The sequence below is a fragment of the Branchiostoma floridae genome, chromosome 2 (genome assembly GCF_000003815.2).
Source record: "Branchiostoma floridae strain S238N-H82 chromosome 2, Bfl_VNyyK, whole genome shotgun sequence".
NCBI classification, from domain to species: domain Eukaryota; kingdom Metazoa; phylum Chordata; class Leptocardii; order Amphioxiformes; family Branchiostomatidae; genus Branchiostoma; species Branchiostoma floridae.
In genome coordinates, this window is record NC_049980.1 from 17,278,544 (window position 1) to 17,299,514 (window position 20,971).

The 20,971-nt window shown below is 39.6% G+C and overlaps 3 protein-coding genes across 4 annotated transcripts in view; 1 reads left to right on the top strand and 2 right to left on the bottom strand.

Annotated features, from left to right (window-relative positions):
• Nucleotides 1-2,597, bottom strand: part of LOC118405146 (pyroglutamyl-peptidase 1-like) — a gene marked incomplete in the record, with an annotated part of 4,850 nt that extends 2,253 nt beyond the window's left edge. The window contains 3 exon segments of the mRNA XM_035804575.1: nt 1-59; nt 1,843-1,895; nt 2,155-2,597. Coding sequence (XP_035660468.1) covers nt 1-59; nt 1,843-1,895; nt 2,155-2,179 — 137 coding nt within the window.
• A 4,413-nt stretch (nt 2,598-7,010) lies between these two features.
• On the top strand, nt 7,011-12,388 carry LOC118405113 (protein Ycf2-like). Of its 2 annotated transcripts, none has more exons than XM_035804521.1 (10): nt 7,011-7,182; nt 7,447-7,626; nt 7,865-8,029; nt 8,285-8,611; nt 8,866-9,154; nt 9,275-9,702; nt 9,922-10,003; nt 10,139-10,309; nt 10,470-10,684; nt 10,846-12,388. In XM_035804521.1, the coding sequence occupies exons 2-10, from the start codon at nt 7,585-7,587 to the stop codon at nt 10,849-10,851; spliced, it is 1,725 nt and encodes a 574-aa protein (XP_035660414.1). In that variant the 5' UTR covers nt 7,011-7,182; nt 7,447-7,584; the 3' UTR covers nt 10,852-12,388. The 2 variants fall into 2 exon arrangements, with proteins under 2 accessions (XP_035660414.1, XP_035660424.1); XM_035804531.1 differs by having other exon boundaries at nt 10,473-10,684.
• A 459-nt stretch (nt 12,389-12,847) lies between these two features.
• LOC118405095 (ATP-dependent Clp protease ATP-binding subunit clpX-like, mitochondrial) overlaps nt 12,848-20,971 on the bottom strand; it is a 9,693-nt gene continuing 1,569 nt past the window's right edge. Inside the window, exons 2-12 of the mRNA XM_035804498.1 lie at nt 19,433-19,681; nt 19,151-19,290; nt 18,742-18,940; nt 18,224-18,397; nt 17,676-17,840; nt 17,301-17,389; nt 17,021-17,185; nt 16,373-16,672; nt 15,743-15,835; nt 15,014-15,120; nt 12,848-14,591 (exon numbers count right to left, since the gene is read on the bottom strand). Of these exons, the coding sequence (XP_035660391.1) occupies nt 14,525-14,591; nt 15,014-15,120; nt 15,743-15,835; nt 16,373-16,672; nt 17,021-17,185; nt 17,301-17,389; nt 17,676-17,840; nt 18,224-18,397; nt 18,742-18,940; nt 19,151-19,290; nt 19,433-19,681 (1,748 nt within the window). The 3' untranslated portion in view covers nt 12,848-14,524. The remainder of the gene's footprint in view (nt 14,592-15,013; nt 15,121-15,742; nt 15,836-16,372; nt 16,673-17,020; nt 17,186-17,300; nt 17,390-17,675; nt 17,841-18,223; nt 18,398-18,741; nt 18,941-19,150; nt 19,291-19,432; nt 19,682-20,971) is intronic.

Here is a 20,971-nt window from a genome sequence, read left to right on the forward strand (position 1 = left end):
ACAGGCAGCTCTTCAACTCGGAGGTCCACATCCTCTCCTAGGCCAAGCTTTGCCATTTCCTAGAAAAACAGAAGAGCATGTTGATACTGCTAGATTTTACAATTATTTAGGATGCTTTAATAACTGTTAACCAGTATAAAGTTAAAGGCATACTACGGGATTTTTGAACAAAACAAAAAGTAGCTTTTCCTACTTTTTCTTATCATTGTTAGTTCAATCAACCCTATAGCATTGCATACCAATGTTCAGGGAGAGATGCTGCGACATCAATGCACCACATAAGCATGATGTATAAAAATTGTGATCTTCCAAGAAACAGATGGGCACAGGCTGGTTACTGCCTCTGTGTGTTGTTGTTTCTTGCTTATCAGCCTGGCTTCCCAGTGGGGGGCCAGTTGACAGTTCCTCTGAGTACAGTAGACTAGCTTTCTGTACAAGGTTTCTTGCAGTTTTGAAGGGAATATGACCTCAGCTTGATGGTATCCTACAAAATAGACTAATAAGTTCATGATTATATGCTATTTTAGAATGATTAGATCAAGGAGATTTTGTTAGCTCCTTGATTAGATATAGGTGTTTCCAAAGAAGATCTCAATTGTGCTCTTTATCTGCAGTCTGCCATGCATGTGCTAACTGAATACACCACCCCGGGGGACCTACTGGTGGCAAGCAAGACCCGGAGGGTCTAACTTGGGGGGACACAAGGTTACAGGGTGCCTAGAGCGAAATGTTTGTAGGCTAATCCTTTACGTTGCAAACGTGAAATAATGACACAAAAGTGTCATAAAGTGACAAAAAGTAGTAGTAAAGCTGATATTTCTTAATTCTAGAATATTTCAAATTTGAGCGCAAAAAACTGCGTAGTATGCCTTTAAAGCATGACATTGCTTGCAGATTTAATCATCACCAGTCCTGTACTTTACAAAACTTGCCACTTTCTTCCTTAAACACAGCATGCGATCCCATGTAGAACGGGATACCACTATATCAGTTAGAGTACTGTTTGGTGGCAATACCGTGAACTTTCATTTAGCTGCAACCAAAAAGTGGCAGAAGCTTGGCGTTACAATTGTAGTTTTCAACAAAGAGGCTCAAGTTTTATAGACTTCTGTTGTCTCAGCAACAGGTGGTTGCAAACTGGTTACTATACTCGTGTGTTTGAAAAAAAGCTCATTTCTTAACCGCTGATTTGCTGACAGCTGATTGCCAAAACTGACATTTAAGAGCGGTAGGCAGAAAAGCAATGTACCTTTCCTCTATTACATACATACATACATGTCCTTTATTTTAACTAGATGGCCCAGTCGGCCAAAGCCACTATTCCCAGAGGTCAAGTACGAGGGGGCAGGTGGTCACGGGAAATACATTGTAAACAAACAAATACTTTACATTTGACTAATCATCCAAAAAAACAAACAAAATCACAGTCCTAGTCCAAATCAGTCATCATTCACCAAAGTTGTCATGCTGTTTCTAAAAGCCCTGAAACCAACCGTGACCTCCTTACTCCATTTCTTCTAACTCTAGGCACCACAAGTTTGTATGTTGATGATTGCCTGGTGGTCCTGTTAGTATTGTCTCGACAAGATATAAACAGTTCTCTCATATATAATGGTAACATGTTATTCGTAGACTTATAAAAAATATCAGGAGCTTAAATGTGTTTTGTGTATTGTTACCACATCTTTCCATCCAAGAGACGTGTGCTACAGGTGAAGGTGGTCTAGGCCGCAGACCCAGGACAAGTTTCCCTACCCTATTCTGCATTCTTTGCAGTCCCTGAATTTGTACTGCACTGGCTCCATCCCACACTATTGTGAAAATATATCAAACTGACCATACCTGAACGGACACCCAGCTGGCATTGACTTCATGATCTCCAAAAGGTCCAAAACCTGAAGGAAGACAAAAACAATCACTGCAAAAGAATGGGTGATTTGGGACATTTCAACCTTTGGCGGTTTGTGCAAAACTTGTTGAACTCACCACCTGGACAACTTTATCGTAAAACAACGAAGGACAGGTAATAACGACGTTAAAATAAATCACTTTAAGTTTTAGACTGAAACACTGACAGGTGCAGGTCTTGGAGAGGCTAGGATTAGGAAATATTTCTGTCTACGAGGAGAAAAACATATTTAACGTTAACGTTACCTGTTACGAAGACTATAGGCAGCATTCTATGACTTTCTATCGTTGGCAGTTTGCAGATAAAACCGATTCCTGTTGTGGTCTTTTAGCAACAACTATCTTCACCTGTTGTCCACCCCTCAGCTGATTTAGGAACCCGGAAATGTATCCTCACAACTCTCGCAATGTCTCGCGCATTTATCCCGTGCGAATTTTGCTGTTCTGTCTTGCGCTTATCCTCCCTCCAAGTCAGGCCAAAGCTACGCCGAGGTTCATAAAAAATTCCCTAACACTATATACTTGCAGTTTTTCTGCTTTAGGAAATAATTTATCTGTTATTTCAAAGCAAACTGAGGAAAAACGGAAATTATGAATGCTTTCCAGAGGGAGGAAATCGCAAGATAGACTCCCCCAAAATGCATGTTTGACAGAAGGCGTTGACATGGCGAAGGAAGGCAGTGTTCGAGGTATGTTTTGGTTTTACAAAACAAGGACAGAAATTTGCGACAAACTATGCCTCCACAATAAGATGCTTCCAATTGAATGTTCATTATTTGCTTTGATGAAAATTGTCCGAAACTGGCCAAGATTTGTTGAAATCGTAGCATGTTATTCAACGGGGAGGGAAGGGGACTTTGAATGGAAATGGAAGGGGAAAGTTCATAGGAATGGCGCCATCCAGTTCCGTTTTAAGGAAACGTCACCAATAAATGATAAACATCCTAGTACTGCAGTAGTAATTCATTCATGGGGAAAATGGAAGGAAATGCAAGGAACATGTTTTATGATGATCATCATCCTGTCACCTATCAGGTGGCCGACTTCTCTACCAGGGGTCATTGACCTTTAAACAACCTGTCAGCCTTCTCACATTCACCTGTAGGGCATATAGCATTAAAACATGCCAGCAATGTCATGACTGTCAACCTTATGTGCCATTGGTCCGTTGTGACTTAGGGACCATCCACTTGATATCAAACAGGGTGCTTGTTATATTATATTATATCATAAATTTTTCAATTGATGTTTTTGTGAACAGATGAGAGGGGGTTATCATAATCAATGTTATTGTTCCAAGCTCTGTAGACAACACACCCACTTTTAGTACATAATGTGTTTAGTTTTCTTTACTTACATTTTCTTCCAAATAAAATAAATACCAATTGCCTTTGTTTTTGTTCATTAACTAAAGTAATTTTTCTAAAATTGCTGATGAATAATAATCAGGTCTTGACTAAGGAACTGTTGAGAGAAAACTGTTCTCTGTATGCAAGAAAAAGTTAAAATCTTTCTCAAAAGAAATGGCAAGTGGTCTCCACTTGGTTACTACTTATGATAAATGAATTTTCATTAATCATAGTGGTATGACTTGTCTGTGCTATTGGAAAACAAGGACAAGTCTGATGGTAACTTAGACACTTGAAATGTTGGACAACTTGCACACTCTGAGCTGAAAGAATTTTAGAAGGCTTGCAGAATCAGAGGGTAATGCGCCAAATAGACTGTTGTAATATTACACCTTGGAGATTTCTGGCCCTGCACAAGATAAACAGCAGCAAATAGACCTTGCAGGATTGTCTACTGCCTCAGTTTCTCAGTTATAATTATCAACTCCTCAAAGCAGATTATTATTGCAAAATATTTAACCTTAATTTATTCAAATTGTCTATCAGAAGATTAGCTGCCAATAATGCATGTTTGAGAGAAATTAGCTAGTACAGTAGTAGCATTAACCTCCCTCATGCAGACATACACATGTCTGACCCAGTTTTGTGTAAAGGCTCATTATGTATGTAGGTCATGTACATACAGGACACACTTTGTGTACAGTAATCTCAACATACAATCTGCAGACAGTCTAGCACACTGCATGCTGTGCAGGGGTGCGCCGATGTAAGCACTTCCATCTGTAGTCAAAATCCTGAAGACTTTCAGTTATTTTCAAAACAATTGGATCTAGGAATCATGGTTGTTCAGAATGGAGGGACTGCAGGTAATGTAGCTAATTTCTTATGTTATTTTCTAACACAGCTCATTGTTTTCCACTTGTCAATTTACAAAGAATTGAGAATTAAGAATTACTCCTCTTCTTGTTAATGTTTGCATTAATCAAGGAAAATACATTTTGGTCAGAAACAGAAGTCCTGAGTGTATTCCAAGCTAAACAAGGAAGGGTCAGGGAAGATAGTATTTCCAAGAGGAATTTAACATGACTTAAGACTGTTTATGGACCATCAGGCCATCCATTGTTCTGTTTGTTTTACTTGTTTTGGTAATATGTTTGTTTTCCAGTGGGACTTGCATTTTTGAAAAATTCATTGACCAAATTTTCATTGTTAAATTGTGCACAGCAGTTTGATAGAAGGTAATCTGAGCCCAAACTATGTCAACATGCTGTACACTGAATGTACAATGGGGTCAATAACCTAAAATACTGTACACTGAATGTAGGTCATGTTTGTTCTCAATTTCTTGGTACTCAGACTGAACTTTCAAAAACAGGTCATTGGAAAGTAAAAAAGTGCAAAGTAGAAAACAGACTTGGAGAGGCATGTTGTGGCAGTTTCTGGTTGCAATCCACCTATTCTGTTATAGATTTATGTTGTTGATTCTTGCATGACTTAGTTAGATATAGGTTAGCCATTGAATTTTATGTAAAGTAAAATTGTTCTTTCACATATTAATTTTAACTTAATTTTGATATATTGAGATTGCAGACAATGCAAATATGCTATTGAGTAGAATTATGTTTGTGTATCTGTCTATACGAGACTGCTAAAACTAGAACAACCATTTATGTTTTTTCCCCAGGTCTGTTTCCAGTTGATATCCTTACATCGACCACCATCCCTGAGAAGGGGGAGGCAGCAGACTTCATCTCAACTCTGAGCTACAATGGGAAGGAGGCAGAAATCCTGCAGTGCAGCAAATGTAGTGGGCAGGTATTAGTAACTGTCATTTCATAATAGAACACTCACTACAATTAGGGCTCCAATAATTTCATTCAAACATCAGGCAAGGATTGTCAGTCAATCAGTAGATTCAGATGACATTTAAACAATTTCTGTCCCTAATGCTGAAAGACATTCAAGTCAAACTGTTTCCACTGTCCTTGGTAGTGAACGACATTCTAGATCCACAGTTAACCATGTTCCTTTTAACCTTACCTGATTGACTGCTGTCCCTGTCCTTGGTGCTGAATGACATTCTAGACCTACTGGTGCCTTGGTCCTTGGTACTGAATAGCATTCTAGATTGACTGTTCCCATTGTCCCAGGTGCTGAATTACAATGTAGAGTTACTATTGACTCTGTCCCTGGTGCTGAATGACATCCTGGAGCTACTGTTGACTCCGTCCCTGGTGCTGAATGACATCCTAGAGCTACTATTGACCCTGTCCTGGCGCTGAATGACATCATAGTGCTACTATTAACCCTGTCCATGGTGCTGAGTGACATTCTAAAGCTACTATTGACTCTGTCCCTGGTGCTGAATGTCATTCTAGATCTAATGCTGCCCTGCCGCTGGTTCTAAATGTCATTCTAGATCTACTGTGCCCTTCTCCTGGTGCTTTATGACATGTTAGACCCACTGTTACCTCTATGCCTGATAACATACTGCACAAAATAACGCACTAGAGCTATGATTACCCCTATACAATGGGGTCCTAGATCTACTGTTACCCTGTCCATGGATCTGAATTGCATTCTAAATTAACTGTTGCACCTGTCCATGGTGCTAAATGATGTTATTTGTCTCTGGTGCTGAATGAGGTAATATGTAGGCAATATCATTGTACTGTCAATTACATTCTATGCTATAGGTGATTTTTTGTGTGTGCTAGGTTGCAGCCACTCGTGCTACAGTGAGTGTCCAGGCCATTTTCAGCAGTTTCAGTGACTACAGTGTGCCATCCTTGTACTGCGGAAAATGTCACTTTCCCTGTAAGTCACATATTTTGCAAAATAAGGCTAGTCCAGCTACTCCATGATCACAAGGTCAACAAGCTAAACAGAATTAAAAAAGATAAAACAAATATATGACTTTCTGATAAAAAGGGGTAGAGGAAAGTGGAAATCTGCCAATTTGTTCACATATAGCAAAGCAACAGCTACATGTGTAGCTATAAATATATTCATGGTATGACTGTTCCAATAAGTACAAACAACATATAGTATTAATACCTAATACCTGCTTGGACGCGCTCATGCTTCACATTATTTTTCAGGGCTATCAGGAGAAAGAACATGTCCTATGAGTATGTTTTTGATCATATTTGTGCTTAATTGACTGCAGCGAGTATTAACACACATCATGTGCATGTATGTGGAATGGACTTCAGGTTCTTGTCTCTTCACTTACACTATCCAGTTTCTTGTCTATGTTTCTATCCCTGTTCTGACTAGCTTATATTTTCTCTTATTTCACCCTGTTGTCATTTCACTTCAGGTGATAATGCACTTTTATCATTATTATAAAGTAATTAGCAGTGTCCTATCAGAAATGATATCTCTTAAGGCTATATAAAAGATGCTCTATTTTGATTGTAGCTTTTAGCCATTGACCATAATTCACCATCTATATCTGTATTTGTACCACCCCCAGTTGTAGGCTTGCATGTTGCTGACGAGTGGTGGACAGTAGAAGAACTTCTCACATCGAGGGACTCAAGCAGACAGGGTTTTCATAAGGTATAGCAAATTTATACAGTTCTATAGGTAGTGACAATTCATAACCTATGGATACAAATTTACTTTGCATTATGAGTCATGTATCTTGCTATGACATTTAGAACCACACTGGAGAGTATATTCACACTGTGCCAAACTCCACTTTATGATGATCAGTTTTTATATACCTGTATTATCTCATAACAGGTTGAGACACTTGGGGAGCGCCTTGTTCTCTTTGTGCTGAACCGTATTGTGTACCGGTGCTGTGACATGGACAGCAACACAGACAGCCCATTCCTCACACACTCTGCTAAGGAGACAGCCAAATTGCTGTGGGTGGATGGAAAGGCAGTTGGCTTTTATACAGTCAAGCTAAAAGGTAGGCCTTACACCTGAACTTTGACTACACTTGGCCATATGAGTGAGTCCAAAGACATCAAATTACCTTATGCTATCTTTGCCAATATGTCACATGATCACAAGGGATGGAATGATACGATGAATCCATATGCTTAGGCACAACACCCCTCAATAATCTCATGATGAGCCAATAGTTTGCGTTACTAGGAAATTAGCATTTATACAATGTCATATCAATGAAATCACAGTAGATGAATCCTCATCATTTTGTCTCTTTTTACAGGTACCTTATGTCATGCTTTCCTGAACAAAGTCTATGGGCTGAACTTGATTGACACCATCTTCATCAGGAAGTCATACCGTAACCGTGGCTACGGTTTGCAGCTGTTGGAGGACATACTAGAGAGTCACTCTGAGGGCAATGTTGGGTTCAGCTACCCCATGTCTGACTCCATGTATGCAGGTAATGATCTTATCTACCATAGTATGTTTCTAGGCTGTAGAAATGATTTGAGTAAGCCATGTTTTGCCATGACGTATATTGTATGTGTTGAACCTTTTACTTGTTTTGCCCTACGTATTATTGCTTTGCAGAAGTGGTGGCATGTGTTATAATTTTAGAATAAGTTGTCCTTGTTTTTTTGCATTCAAAAATGTTTTATCTAATGAAAGTAATCACCCTGTATTTGTTATCTTTGCAGTGTGCTACAAGTACCTGCAGAGCCATGGGAGGACAGAGATTACCCGTGGGGAATGCCTGGCACCCTGGAGATGAGATGCAGAGGGCCAACATCTGGCTACAGCTACATGGGGAGAGGAAAGCCATAGCCCAGGCAGTGGAGGCCAAAATCAGCCTCACAACTCCTGTACAGTGTTCCCTCATTACCATGCTTTCTATAATTCATGAATTTTTGTGTTTCTCTTTTCTAATTAATTGGCTGCTAACAAAGCCGAAAGATCAACATATTTCTTCTTCTTCTTCGTCCCGTAGCTCAGCTCAACATACAGTGCCATTATTTATTGTGCATAATGTATGTAGACAGAGAAGCCTTTGTAAGGAATGTGTCATTATGCAAATAAATGTAGAGCATTGATCTTGATGTTACATTTAATGTTTCAAGGTGAATGGTGACATGGGCAGCAGTGAGGAGAACTCCATGGAAGTGGAGGAGTCTGCCGATGACTCAGTCTGTACTCCATCAGAGGAAGAGGTCACTGAACCCGAACAACCTAAGGGAAGCCAGGAGGATGACATCATGATGCAGGAAGAAGTTGAGGACCAAGAAGAAGAAGACAAAGTGGAGAAAGAGAAGGAGGAGGAAGTACCAGAGGCTACAGAGGATGAGATGGAAGAGGAAGAGATGGAGAGCCAAGTGGAGGAGGAGGAAGTCCAAGTGGTGGATGTTGAGGAAGAAGGGAAGGATGAAGAACACTCCAACAAAGTGCAGGTTGATACATAATGAATCTTAAGTTCAAACTAGACTGTAACATAATGATTGTAGTTGCTGCTAACATTTTCCTTTTTTTGTGTGTATTCATATGGGGCAGACAGTATGCATCATCCAAGACACCAAATATTACTAGAGGTGTTGAAAGTAGATAGCAATTGCAGCCCATCATTATAGAACATTCATAGGTAAACAAATAAGATACTTGCATGTGAAAAATATTTATAGATGCTTTCAAAATGTTTCTTTACCAGGTGGAAGAAACTGCAGATGAAGAAGTAGAAGAGACTAATGAGGAGGAGGAGCAGATACCTGAGGAGGCAGAGGTAGAAGAGGAGAAGGTTGAAGAGGAGAAGGTTGAAGAGGAAAAGGTTGAAGAGGCTGTTATTGAAGAGGAAGAAGAGGAAGAGAAAAAACAGGAAGATGCTCCTGAGGCACTGGATGGGAATGTAGGTGTGATAGACACCCCAGGAGCTGAAGATGCTGCTGCTGTTGTTGAGAGCATAGATCATGCAGATGCTGCTGAAATTACAGAAAATGGAGGTAAGTGACAGACATGGCCTTCTTTTTACATTGTGAAACTTCCTCTTTGCCACAATCATGAAACTTAGCATTTCCTTTGGTTGCATTATTGTCCTTTAATGAACCTTGTTTTTTTCTTAGATGAGGAAAAACAGGAAGATGCTGAAGCAGAACCTCTGCAAAAAGATGAAGAGGAACTCCATGACAATGAGCTGGAAACAGAAGCTACCCTTAAAGACAAAGATACAGCAGATAAGGCTGATGAAGATCCAGATTCAGGTTCCCCTGCAGAGGAAGCTGAACCTGAGAACGTTGTTGTTGAAGAGGGATGTGAAACTACAGGGTCACAAGTAGAAGATGCAAGTACTGCTGCTGTTACAACCCAACAGGACAATGCAGGGCAGGAAACAGAAGCTACTGAAGAGAGTACTGCAGCAGAGGACGCTGTTCCACATGGAGAGCCAGACGCACCACCAGCAGAAGTAGAGGAAGAGCCTGTACAGTACAATGACACTGCAGTGGAGGCTGAAGAAATGGAAGAGGAGAAGGCGGAAGAGAAGTTGTCACATGTACTATGTTTTTTTTTAATATATCATATTAAACAGAATATATTACAGTTGATGACTCTTTGTAGAGGGTTTACTTGAAAGTGCAGCTATTCATATTCTCATCTGAACAGCTGTTAAAATCTGAACACGTTTAGTAATCAAAAGATGTAATACAATATACATGACTTGTATACATGTCAATACCTTTTATAATATAACAGTTGTATCTGTGCTGAACAGAAACCTGAAACAGCAGCAGTAGAAGGAACTGAGAAGATAGACATGTCAGGAGAAGCCAGCACATCACAGGAAGGGACTCAAGGTTGGATAAAATCTTTCGTTATGTTGCATGTGTTGGATAATGCTCCATTTTGCATTTTCTGCACATGACATCTGCTTACCCGATACAAGTACTTTTGTGGATTGAAACTAAAGATGTTGTTTCATGTCTGAGTAGTACAAGAACTTCCTACAGAACCACTGGCCTGTAAGGAGAATGAAGCATCAGGAAGTAAGGACCAGGACAGTGCAGACAGCTCTCAGGAGGATGTGGAGGAAGTCAAGCAGAAACGAGGTCGAGGAAGACCAAGGAAGAATGCAAGAGAGGCAAAGGCACCTCAAGAAACTGGTCAGTATCTTAATACGCATTGGGAACTGTGATTTCTTTTTGTGCTTTTGTTCACAATAGTTAGATTGATCCTGTCCATTTCATCATACATTTGTAAGTTACATTTCTGGGTAATATTAACAAAGACTGCTTGATGTTCTGAAATTTGTATTTCCAAAAGAAGAAAATGAGATGTTTGACAAGGAGAACACGACAGACGAGGAACTTTCTACTGGCAAGGACCAGGACACCGGAGAAAGTTCTCAAGATGAGGAGACAGAGGAGCTGAAGAAACCTCAGAGAAGGACCCCTCGAGGGAAGGGCAGGAAGAGAAGGTCCAAGATGACAGAGGATGAGGAGAATGTGCCAAGCCCCAGGGTGTCCAAGAGAAGAAAGGTCGGTGCCTGTAATTAAGTTTTACTTGCATTTCCTTGCTTCAAAAGTTCTTATTTGTGGAAAACAAGTTTGTTTCATGGCGCAACTGTGTATTTAAAACAAAGTTTATGTATACAAGTATGCTTGTCCAGCATTACAACACACAATTTCTGTTTTTTCAGGTGTGATTATAGAAGATTTGTTTTTCTGGACTTCACACTGAGCCAAGAACTTCACACACACAAAGAATTCCAGGTGTTCAGTTTTTCAGTGTCAACTTCATTCCCACAAATGAGCTCTTAAATAGTGCAACCTCAAACATGACTCTGGCCAGCAGGTACATGTTAGTTCTGGCACAATCCTGAATGTAATAATAAAGGGAAATTAAACTAGCCTATTGTAAAAGTAATCATGTTTTTTTGTGTCAGCTTAAAGTTTGAGGACTGTAACATGACAAAAGATGATGCAACATGTAGTTGTCATGATATCCTTTGCTGGCAACGCATTTGCCATAACACAAAATATCTTCTGTGTTTATGTACCCAATTTTCAGAGATATTTCTTTTGGGAACAAATTACCAGTTAAGTGTACTGAGAAATGGCTGGCAAACGGATAGCTTACACCTTGCAGAGAAGATAAATATGAAGTGTTAATAATATTGTATTATGCGAATCAATGTATGACTCCCTATCATTACTGGCAGTATTTCCTCACCTGGGATAAAAAGGTGTGTATACTAACCTCAGTAGGTAGCTATGTATATAGCAAAAAAAAAACATGATTATATTATGGTGAAACTAGCCTGTTACATATGTGCCAACATTGCAAGGTTTATGTCTTTAGCACAGATATTTAAGGCATTTCACCAGGCTAAATATTTGCTCATTTATGAATTAAAAAAAGAATGGAGCCATAATGAATATTGATAGATGGACATGAAAGAATTAGAAAATATTTGTTTTCATCTAATTAAAAAATTATAATTTTCTAATAACTACAGATCATTACATGATATCAATTAGCTCAAACGTTTAAGTTTGTAGCTTTTATCATTATGCACATGAAAAACCATTGCAGTGGTATGTACCAAAGTGCTGTATTTCCTCATGAAAAAAATAATATTAGGGGCAATAAAACTGGATGATGTCATCTTTTCATGCCCATCTATCACTTTTGGTTACAGCTCTTCTTTTTTTCATTCATAAATGAGAAAACAATAGAAGGTCAAAATGCCGATTTAGCCAGGTGAAATACCTTCACATCAAATATCTGGCCGTCAATAAGGAATAATTGACCGGAAGATGTACGGACAATTCTTGTGAAGCTTCCAGGTAAGCTTGTAACTTGTAGTGTTTTGTTATACTTTGTTTTTGCCATTTTGGCATATTTTTAGCATGTCAGTGAATCAAAACAGAGGATCCTACTTATCATAAGTAGCTGGTATGATTTTAATTTTTCTAGCTTCTTTTGAAAGGGTCCAAATAGTTGGTTGTCTCTAGGCCATTAAGCTTAGTAACTTATATTAGGGAAAGTTTCCATGTTGTACCTGCAAAGTGCTATTGGCATGTAGGATGCATATTACATGCGTCATTAATACATGGAATCTGACCTATCATTACATTTATTTTCTCGTTATTTTTGACCAGGGAAGAGTTTATCAAATGGAAAAAGAATCCACAAATGAGCAAGTATGTCATTACAAGTTTGTTTTTACCACCTTAAAACACTTCTAATCAGTCTTATCATTTTGTATTGTTTGCTTGTCTACTACTATATTTACTACATACCATTTATATAACTTTTGCCTATTTATCATGTTCACAAATCTTCCAGTTGTATTTTTGCTAGCATTAGGTTGAAGTTTTGTATCAACTTTGATTGAATATTAAACACCCAATAATCTTTAGAGGCTTTTGTTCTTTTTGTCAGAGTGAAAGCAAGATTGTGTGTTGCAGAGTGTTGTGTTATTAAAGAGATTTTTTTTTGGCCAATAATTAACATCACTTTTTCTCCAATGCTATTATTACAGGAGGGCCTTTGTCTATTGATTACAATTACATTCAGATTGAGACCAGCATGTTTTAGATATTCATATTACATGTCTTATTGTCTAGTACCCACACGATAGTACCCACAACTTCAGACTACAACAAAATGATAACAAGCAAAAAAGAAGCAGGACCTTGGAATTTGTACCATACATGTACATTTATTTTTACACCATCTTCCAAATCACTTCATAGGCCAGAATTATTTATCTGACTAACCCCTAAAAATTCTAGTAATTCTAAATATGTCTTTATTACAGATATCGTGTAACAACAAAAGCATTTGTCTAGATGCCATAATGGAAATAAGGCCTTTCTAGTCCATAGTAATCAACCTTTTAATTTGTTTTCAGACAATTGTTGGCCATGTCTCAACACAAAGTTTACCAAGTTTTAAAAACCTGTCAGCTACTGTGTAATAATCTTATGCACATACTGATATCACTGTATGACAAACCTAGCAGATAATACATTTGTATATGGTGGTACTGGTATATGACCTACTGACAGTGTCCATCTCACCAAGATGCCAAAGGCAAGTCTAATCAAAATAATTTTTCACTCCCACTATACACATAATTAAAGATGCTGTACATGACGATACTGATGTAGCTTAATTTGCAGTGTATTGAAACTGCAGACAGCAAATGTAGACAACGGCCTTGGCGTTCCAGGCTGGTGCTGTCACCTGATACAGATAATATTCTTCCCAGATGTATTGTACCACACAAACAAAACCATTCCCACCTGTGTGAAAGTCCAATAGACTAGAACAAAGGAAAAGTGGTTGTCACAAATATAAGTGCACATCATTCAAATTCATGTTAGCTACCTTTATGTCAGTTGTAGATCCAATCTAAGCATTATGGATCTGACCTGGTGTGCTATATAGCACTTCTGAAGGGGAGAGAAGGCAGTGATTTATAAACTGTTTCCAAGGCAGGCTATCTTACAGGAAGTATTTCATGTATACTAACTTTACACTGTTTTTACATCTTGAAGTATAAAGTGGTGTGTTATCATACTGGTACGAGAGCTGGTATTAACAAAACATTTTGTACAGGTACTTCGTATCAAAGTCTTGTTCTTTTGAACATCTAGGTTTTGAGCATGCACTTGCCTTTATGCTTTACACATTTTAGTTTAAACACTGACTGATAGGATGATATTTGCACATTAAAAACATAAATGAAAGTACCCATGGTTCAATTGATCAAGTGGAATCTGGATATTCCAAATAAAGCAACACCCCCAAAAACCATCTCCATAAATCCCAATTCTTTTTAACACTTTCACTGGGCAATCACTTACACCACTGGAAACTTAAAAGGTACCATCCTTCAAGCTAAAATGTTTCTTCCTTTCTTTCCTGATACAAGTTAGGTTGCCGAATCACAAGATGAAAAATCAGGTATCTAATCAGTCTTTCATGTGATTGCCCTTGTGACAAGTCTTATCAATTGTCAAAGACTTATCTCTTCTTACATTTTAGAATGTATCTGTCAAGTTTTGTGTAATTATTGCTCTGGGATCATTCTTATCAGCCTCTTCCCTTTCACACAGTGAATATAAAATGGGCCACAGAATCCATTCCAGCCAAGTCCTTTAGGCTTTTGACACGTAACCTCACAGAATGATAGGATCCTGTGCTATCTACATGATCAAGGATTCCTTGAAGCTTTTTACCAGTACCATTCTGCCTTAACTGTAAAGTTTTGGTTATACCTGTAGGAGTTGGTATGGCTTCATACAATGTTTTCTCCATGTTAGAGTCTGCATGTTGAAATAGTTCACCTATGAGGTTGGATTGTCCTAAGGGTTTTGGGCTTGAAGTTTTTCATCGTCTTCTCCTTCATATTCAAACTCTGAAGGTGGGGCCCTGAAAAATGAGTTATCATGGATTTGTTAGTCAAACACTGGCAGTTTCCTTTATGTGTACACTCTTCTAATTCACCATCTATATCTGCTTTCAGGGCTTCAAAAATCATTACAGAGCAAAGTCTCAATGTCTAAAAATAAGGTATAGAATTAAGAAAAAGAAAGTGAAAGAACTAAACTAATGATGATTTTACTGTGATATCCATTATTACAGTTGTCACTTTCAGAAAAAACACTTTAACTAAAAGACAGCACTGATCAATACAATACAAGTATGACTTTTTCTGAACAACAACAACAACAACAACACAACTGGCTACTTAATCAGGCTTTCATAGAAAACATGACACATCTACAAGGACAAACAATGATTAACAGTCAATACAAGTATGACTACTTTGGTAGTAAGCTGTGTTTATGTACCTGAAATATTGTGCTGGCTTCTGTCCCAAAATCACTTCCTTTTCAAGTCTGACCCCGACTATGTCTGAACCAGGCACCTCAAACATGGGGTCCAACAGGAGAGTTTCCTACAGCGGAAAATAAGACCAAATTACACCACAATACCTGCATTTGTTACAACTAGCTAATAGCCAAAGCCCCTATCACACATACATGTACAGTCAATCCATGCTAATCTAGCTCCAGTTTGCTCCTCAGATCACACTGAAGCAGAATATGACTTTCCCAAGTTTGATTTGTCACATAGTTGGCTGGCACAGTCCACTAGTAGGCAACCTTGGCAACAAACTCCATGGCCATGTGTGACAGGGGCTTTACTGTAACTAATTAATATCTAACTGCTCAATAATAATGGCACACCTGATTACTCTCACTGGAAAACAATGTGGCATCAGGTGGGTTCTATCCTCTTTGTGGTTGACATTCCTAAATTCTTTCAGGAATATAATTAGAATAATTTGAGAAAATGTAATCCTACAATTACCACAAGCAGTAAAAACACAACTGTCAACGTTAATGGATGGACCATTCATTATAAATTGGGCTGGAATTGGTTATGCTATATGTAGCACACCATGTGATAGGCACACGTCAGCAGAGTACTGTAGTCATGTCACCACTGTAGGTAGTCTTTTAAAAAATGCCCATGCTAAGCAATATTGGAGTTGAATGAATGTGAAGTTGACTGACCATGATGGCCCTGAGTCCCCTTGCTCCTGTTTTCCTCTCCAGAGCCAGCTGTGCGATGGCCTCCAGAGCATCATCAGACACTTCCAACTGAACCTGTGGGACAGTAGACAGTGCGTTTTCTCAGGATGCTGCCAAAACAGCACTTGCATTGAACAATATAAATTGAAAAAAAGTTTGTTTAATTTACAAAAACAGTGGTTTACAACTTCTGATCTAAATGATAATGTTGGAATGACTCTATACATGTATACACACTGACATCATGTGCCAAAAAGTCAGACAATATTGTTACCCCCAAAAAATTTGAAGTGGTAAAGCCATGTCTCATGGTCACTGGCACTAGCCAAACCTATCATGCAAGGAGCCATCCAGGAAGAAGGGGTAGGCAATGTAAAGGGTAGGAGGACAATATCAGATGATGGACAGGCATGACACAAAAAGAATATTTGAAAATCTAGAAGGGTGGAGAAAACTGGTTGCCAGATCTCCCCTCACTATAGTCAAACAGACTAAGCGATAGATGAGATGAGAGCCAAAAGATTGTATGGGTAGTATGCTTTCACTTCTATTCAACACCACCAATGGTAACACCTGTTCCAATGGAACAACTCCTGACTGTCTCCACCTTACCTTGTCCATCTGGAACAGTGCCTGGTACTGTGGGATGAGAGCGTTCCTGGGCTGGGTCAGGATCCTGACCAACATGGCCTGGCTCAGGCTCTGTAGTGCCACCACCACAGGAAGCCTTCCTACGAACTCGGGAATCATCCCAAACTCAATCAGGTCGCGTGCCTGCACATGGGCCAACATGGCGTCCTTCTCCTCATTATCTGCCTGTGCGTTGGTTCCCTCCGTCATGCTCTGGACATCTGAGGCTGTGGCGGCACGCCGGCCAGGGCTGATGTTGGCAGGAGCACCAAAACCAAGGTACTGTAGATGATAAATCAAGAAGGTAGTCAAACAAAGTAACATCCACAATGAAAAATATGCCATTCTCACTGCTTTTGGCAAAAGATCGAAACTTATTGATGACAAAGATGTGTTGCCTTGTCTGATGAACAAATGAATTTTAACAGCACAACATTTTACATACCAGTGCCTGGTACTTTACTTTAGCTTACTGCAATTCATAAAAGGAATCTACCGGTAAGTACTTTCCAACTTTAAATTAACCACAAAACATCTGGATAACAAACCTTCATATATACATGACAACAATTCATAAAGATTTCCTTCACTAGAAGTTACACATTACACACACCCAGGTGCAGGTCATACCTTCTCATGCCGTCTCCTGCTGATGATTCTGTCCAGCCCATTGAACGCTCCAGATGCTACGAACAAGATGTTGGTTGTGTCGACTGGCACGCTCTCCCCTCGCAGTTTTCTTGTGTTTCGCTCGGGAACATTCACCACAGTTCCCTCTAGCAGCTTCAGCAGACCCTGTCACCGATAGGAACGGACCAAACATTTAAAACTGGCCAATCTTTTCAACTACAGTATGCTCTGAAATGCAAAATGTCTAAAATGTGTGGAAAGAAGACAAAGTACTACAAACCTGCTGCACCCCCTCCCCTCCCACATCCCTGAGTTGGTGGATACCAGGAACACTGCCTATCTTGTCCACCTCATCCAGGAAAACAATACCTGTGGTAAACAATCAGAACAACATATCAGTGTCACATACAGAAAGGGGTAATAGATGTGCCAACTTTAGTATATCAAGCAGAAAGGCAAGGCAACTGTGTGACTGTTGCCTTTGACAACATCCCCTTTTCTATCAATGAAGAATTTCAAGTATGCTCCACATTTCACAACAATTGTGACAACAGTAAAATATTGTCACTACGTTGATTCATGGACATGGAGTTCTCAACAAAAGTGATAAATTCCACAGTTGCATAGTTCCCAGGGAATATATCCTTAGTCTGACCTTGTTGTGCCTTGTCTACATTGTAGTTAGCATCAGCCAAGAGCTTAGCGATGACAGACTCAATGTCTTCCCCCACATAGCCAGCCTGAGTCAGTGTGGTGCAGTCACAGATGGCAAACGGCACATCCAGACATCTCGCAAGGGTTTGAGCAAGCAGGGTCTTTCCTGAGAAAAGTAAGAAAAGATGGGTTAGTTCTTGCTTGCAACTTTAAAACACATTTAACAAAAACACATTTAAAACAATCTGGTTTACACTCCCTAAGCAGGCACAGCAAAGCCAGTATCCAATACAAGGCAACTTTCTTGCATTTCAAGAATAGTTAAATGATAAATCCTAGTTAACTCCTGCTCATTTGTGTAACCTGTCATCATTGGTCAATAATTCAACAACGGTTGAAAGGTAGTTAAAACTCAGTAAGTCTTAATATGTCAAACTAATGATTGCTTGAGCAGTTTCCAGCCAGCAACACAGAACAACTCCACTCTGCTACACTTCAATCATTTATAACCCCTAAACTTCACAACTATTTGAACTCTCTGTCCCTTACCCGATCCTGTGGGTCCCAACAGAAGGATGTTACTTTTCTCCAGTCGGATCTCCTCAGACGTGGAGTCCAGGATGTCGCTGGCCGAGCGTTTCTCCTGTTCTGGAGGAGGTGTCTGCTGGTGCAGGTTGGGCCCCAGGGCACTGCCATGGCTGATACCTGCTATCTGCAGCAGCTCTGACAACAGGAGGGGAAACACAACACAAAATTTGAAATTAACAGAAACGTGTCTTTGCAATCAATTACAGGGTGATAATACTCGTTTAGAGGAATTGCTGACAACTCATCCCCCCCTCCCATCCCTAAAGGAAGCGAGTATGTTTTATTTGCTACCGGTAAAAAGAATTCTATGAACTCAGTATGGTTACAGCTCAACAAACTATGTTCAGCATCTACCAGGCAAAGCTTCTAACATGCTAGCATGTTGCATTTTAATTCAACACACTGCTGTTCACACTCTTTCTTCAAAATTTCTGCAATGAGTGAAATAACGTCACAGCATCGTTGAACACAACACTGACCTCTTGGAGTGAAGGTAGCCTGTGTGTTTCCTGACTGCCGTTCTATTGAGTCCACGGTCTGAGCTCGGACAGTAGGACCACTGCTGGAGGGGGCGGGGGACGTGGTGAAGATCCTCTTGTAGTGGTTGTACACAGCCACAGATAACACCTTCTTAGCTTGGTCCTGGCCAATCACATACTTGTTCAGGTATTCAAAGATCTAGTTCAAGGAGAGAGATGCAAGTGTTACAAGTGGCCTTCTTTAACAAGCAGTACAGGTCCACTCAAAAGTGAGAAGACATGATAATAAACCAAAATCACTTGACAAAAAAAAGACAATATACTTGTACATGTACATGCACATGGGAGAACCTGAAGACTTCTTCAGCCAGAGAGTCAGAAACAGAGTCTACTAAAAAGTATATAATACCTTTTTTGGTGCAGGTGGTGGTTTCTTCGTCTTGCCTTGTCTTTCAGCAGTTTGTTCCTTCAGGCTTTTCTTAGAGTCCATCTCTGACAGAACCACGAAAAAGTGGTGGCACTTTTCACACTTCACAAAACGAGTAGAAGCTTTGGAAATAAAACAAAAAAATAACGTCACTTCAACTTGAGTTCGAGATCACTTGTTCTACGTATTTGTTGTAGTAAAAATTACTGTTAACAGTTAAGAAGTCATCAGATAGAAAGCAAAAATATTTGAAGTTTGACTTACAGACAAATGTCTCCACATGTGTGCATGGGTCTCCACATTTTGGACAGCACAGCTGTCCCTTCTTGTCCCCCCCATTCTTGTCCCCACTCCCCTTGTTGTTGCCATTGGTCGGTTCCCTTCCCCCGTCCCCCGAGCCGTCCTTGCTGGCCCCGCCACTTCTGAACCCGGCGGCAGAAAGCGAGAACAGCCGCTTGGGCACACACACGGCGAGCAGCATGGACGGCTGATGGCTACATATTCTCAGTGTTGCTGTGGACACAGAGGAAACGGCAACAGGTTATAGTAGACATTATATTGGTCATGTGTAACACATTATCTAGTAGCACATGAATGGAAAAAACACCCCCAATGGTCAAGGAGTGTGAATTAAGGAAGGCAAAACAGACATATTCCAGTGTCTTTCATGATATTCCATGTCTCATGTTGTTACATTACTTACTTGCTCATGTGATACAGCCTACTGCAGATTAAGCAGAGATTTAGACATGAAACAATGAAAACATCCAAAGTGAAACACAATATGCATGGTTTCCGTCAATACCTAAGGGCAAAAGGTTGTCATGTGACAGAAGCAGAAATAGGCACTGGTAATCTGACTAATGGGCAACTCATACTTTATTTCCCTGTAAGTGCCAAAATGTGAGCATAATAACTTATTCCACCTTGGACATCCAGTGTAGAACAGGTTTACTATCAATCTCAATATAGCACACCATGGTCAAACAACACCAATGAAAAACAACTGAGTACTCAGTGTAGACAGACAAAAGACTCAAAGCTCAATGAACATACTCTAGACCAAACCAGACTCTTAACAACCAAGACAGGGTCTGTAATTTAAAATGTCAAGGTCATATATGTGCCCTTGCAGCTCTGATCTCACTGTAAACACCTCAACTGACAACGGTCACTGAACTTGAAGCCTTACATATTGATGATATATCGGCTCACTACACTCAACACAACACACCAATTTTTAGGTGAACTTTGAATCTCCCAAAAGAGCTAGTAGTTATAAACATCTACCAATCAGAAGGCTTGCAACTAGGATTTACCAAGGAGGTTAACAAGGACGACCTTTTTAACCTCCTTGGTAAACTGACCAATCAGGTGTTGTGTAGTATTTGTGGCCTCATTTCTCACTTAGAAGCAATGTTTTCAGTCAGTTTTAACCAAAATTTTCTTCATATTTCTTAAGTAAAACACCAATGTCTTGATGTTCTTATGCTGTTTGTCTTGTGACCAGAGCATAAAAACAAGGCCATCTGTTATAAAGGAATAACAGCTTTAGGCAGGGATACCAGGAATGGAAGATCCCCTGATGACTGGTATTTCATCATCCCAGTACAAAAGTAGGTCAACCTTTCACAGTTTCAGCTCAGCACAATGTCCAGACAGGCATTTCATTAGCCTGGATGCCAGATTGTTCCCATGGCCTACATAGGTAACTCATGGGCCAACATGACTTCCAAGGAAATTCTACAACAATAATCCAAGTTGAGATATCATAAAGCACATGATCCCTATTGCTTATTACAG

What these genes read in the sequence shown, in the direction of transcription:
- LOC118405113 (XM_035804521.1), top strand. Translation starts at nt 7,585, where the DNA reads ATGTTGGGTTCAGCTACCCCATGTCTGACTCCATGTATGCAG. An exon ending in GTCTGACTCCATGTATGCAG is followed by an intron (nt 7,627 to 7,864) that starts GTAATGATCTTA and finishes TTATCTTTGCAG; the next exon opens with TGTGCTACAAGTACCTGCAG. An exon ending in AACACTCCAACAAAGTGCAG is followed by an intron (nt 8,612 to 8,865) that starts GTTGATACATAA and finishes TTTCTTTACCAG; the next exon opens with GTGGAAGAAACTGCAGATGA.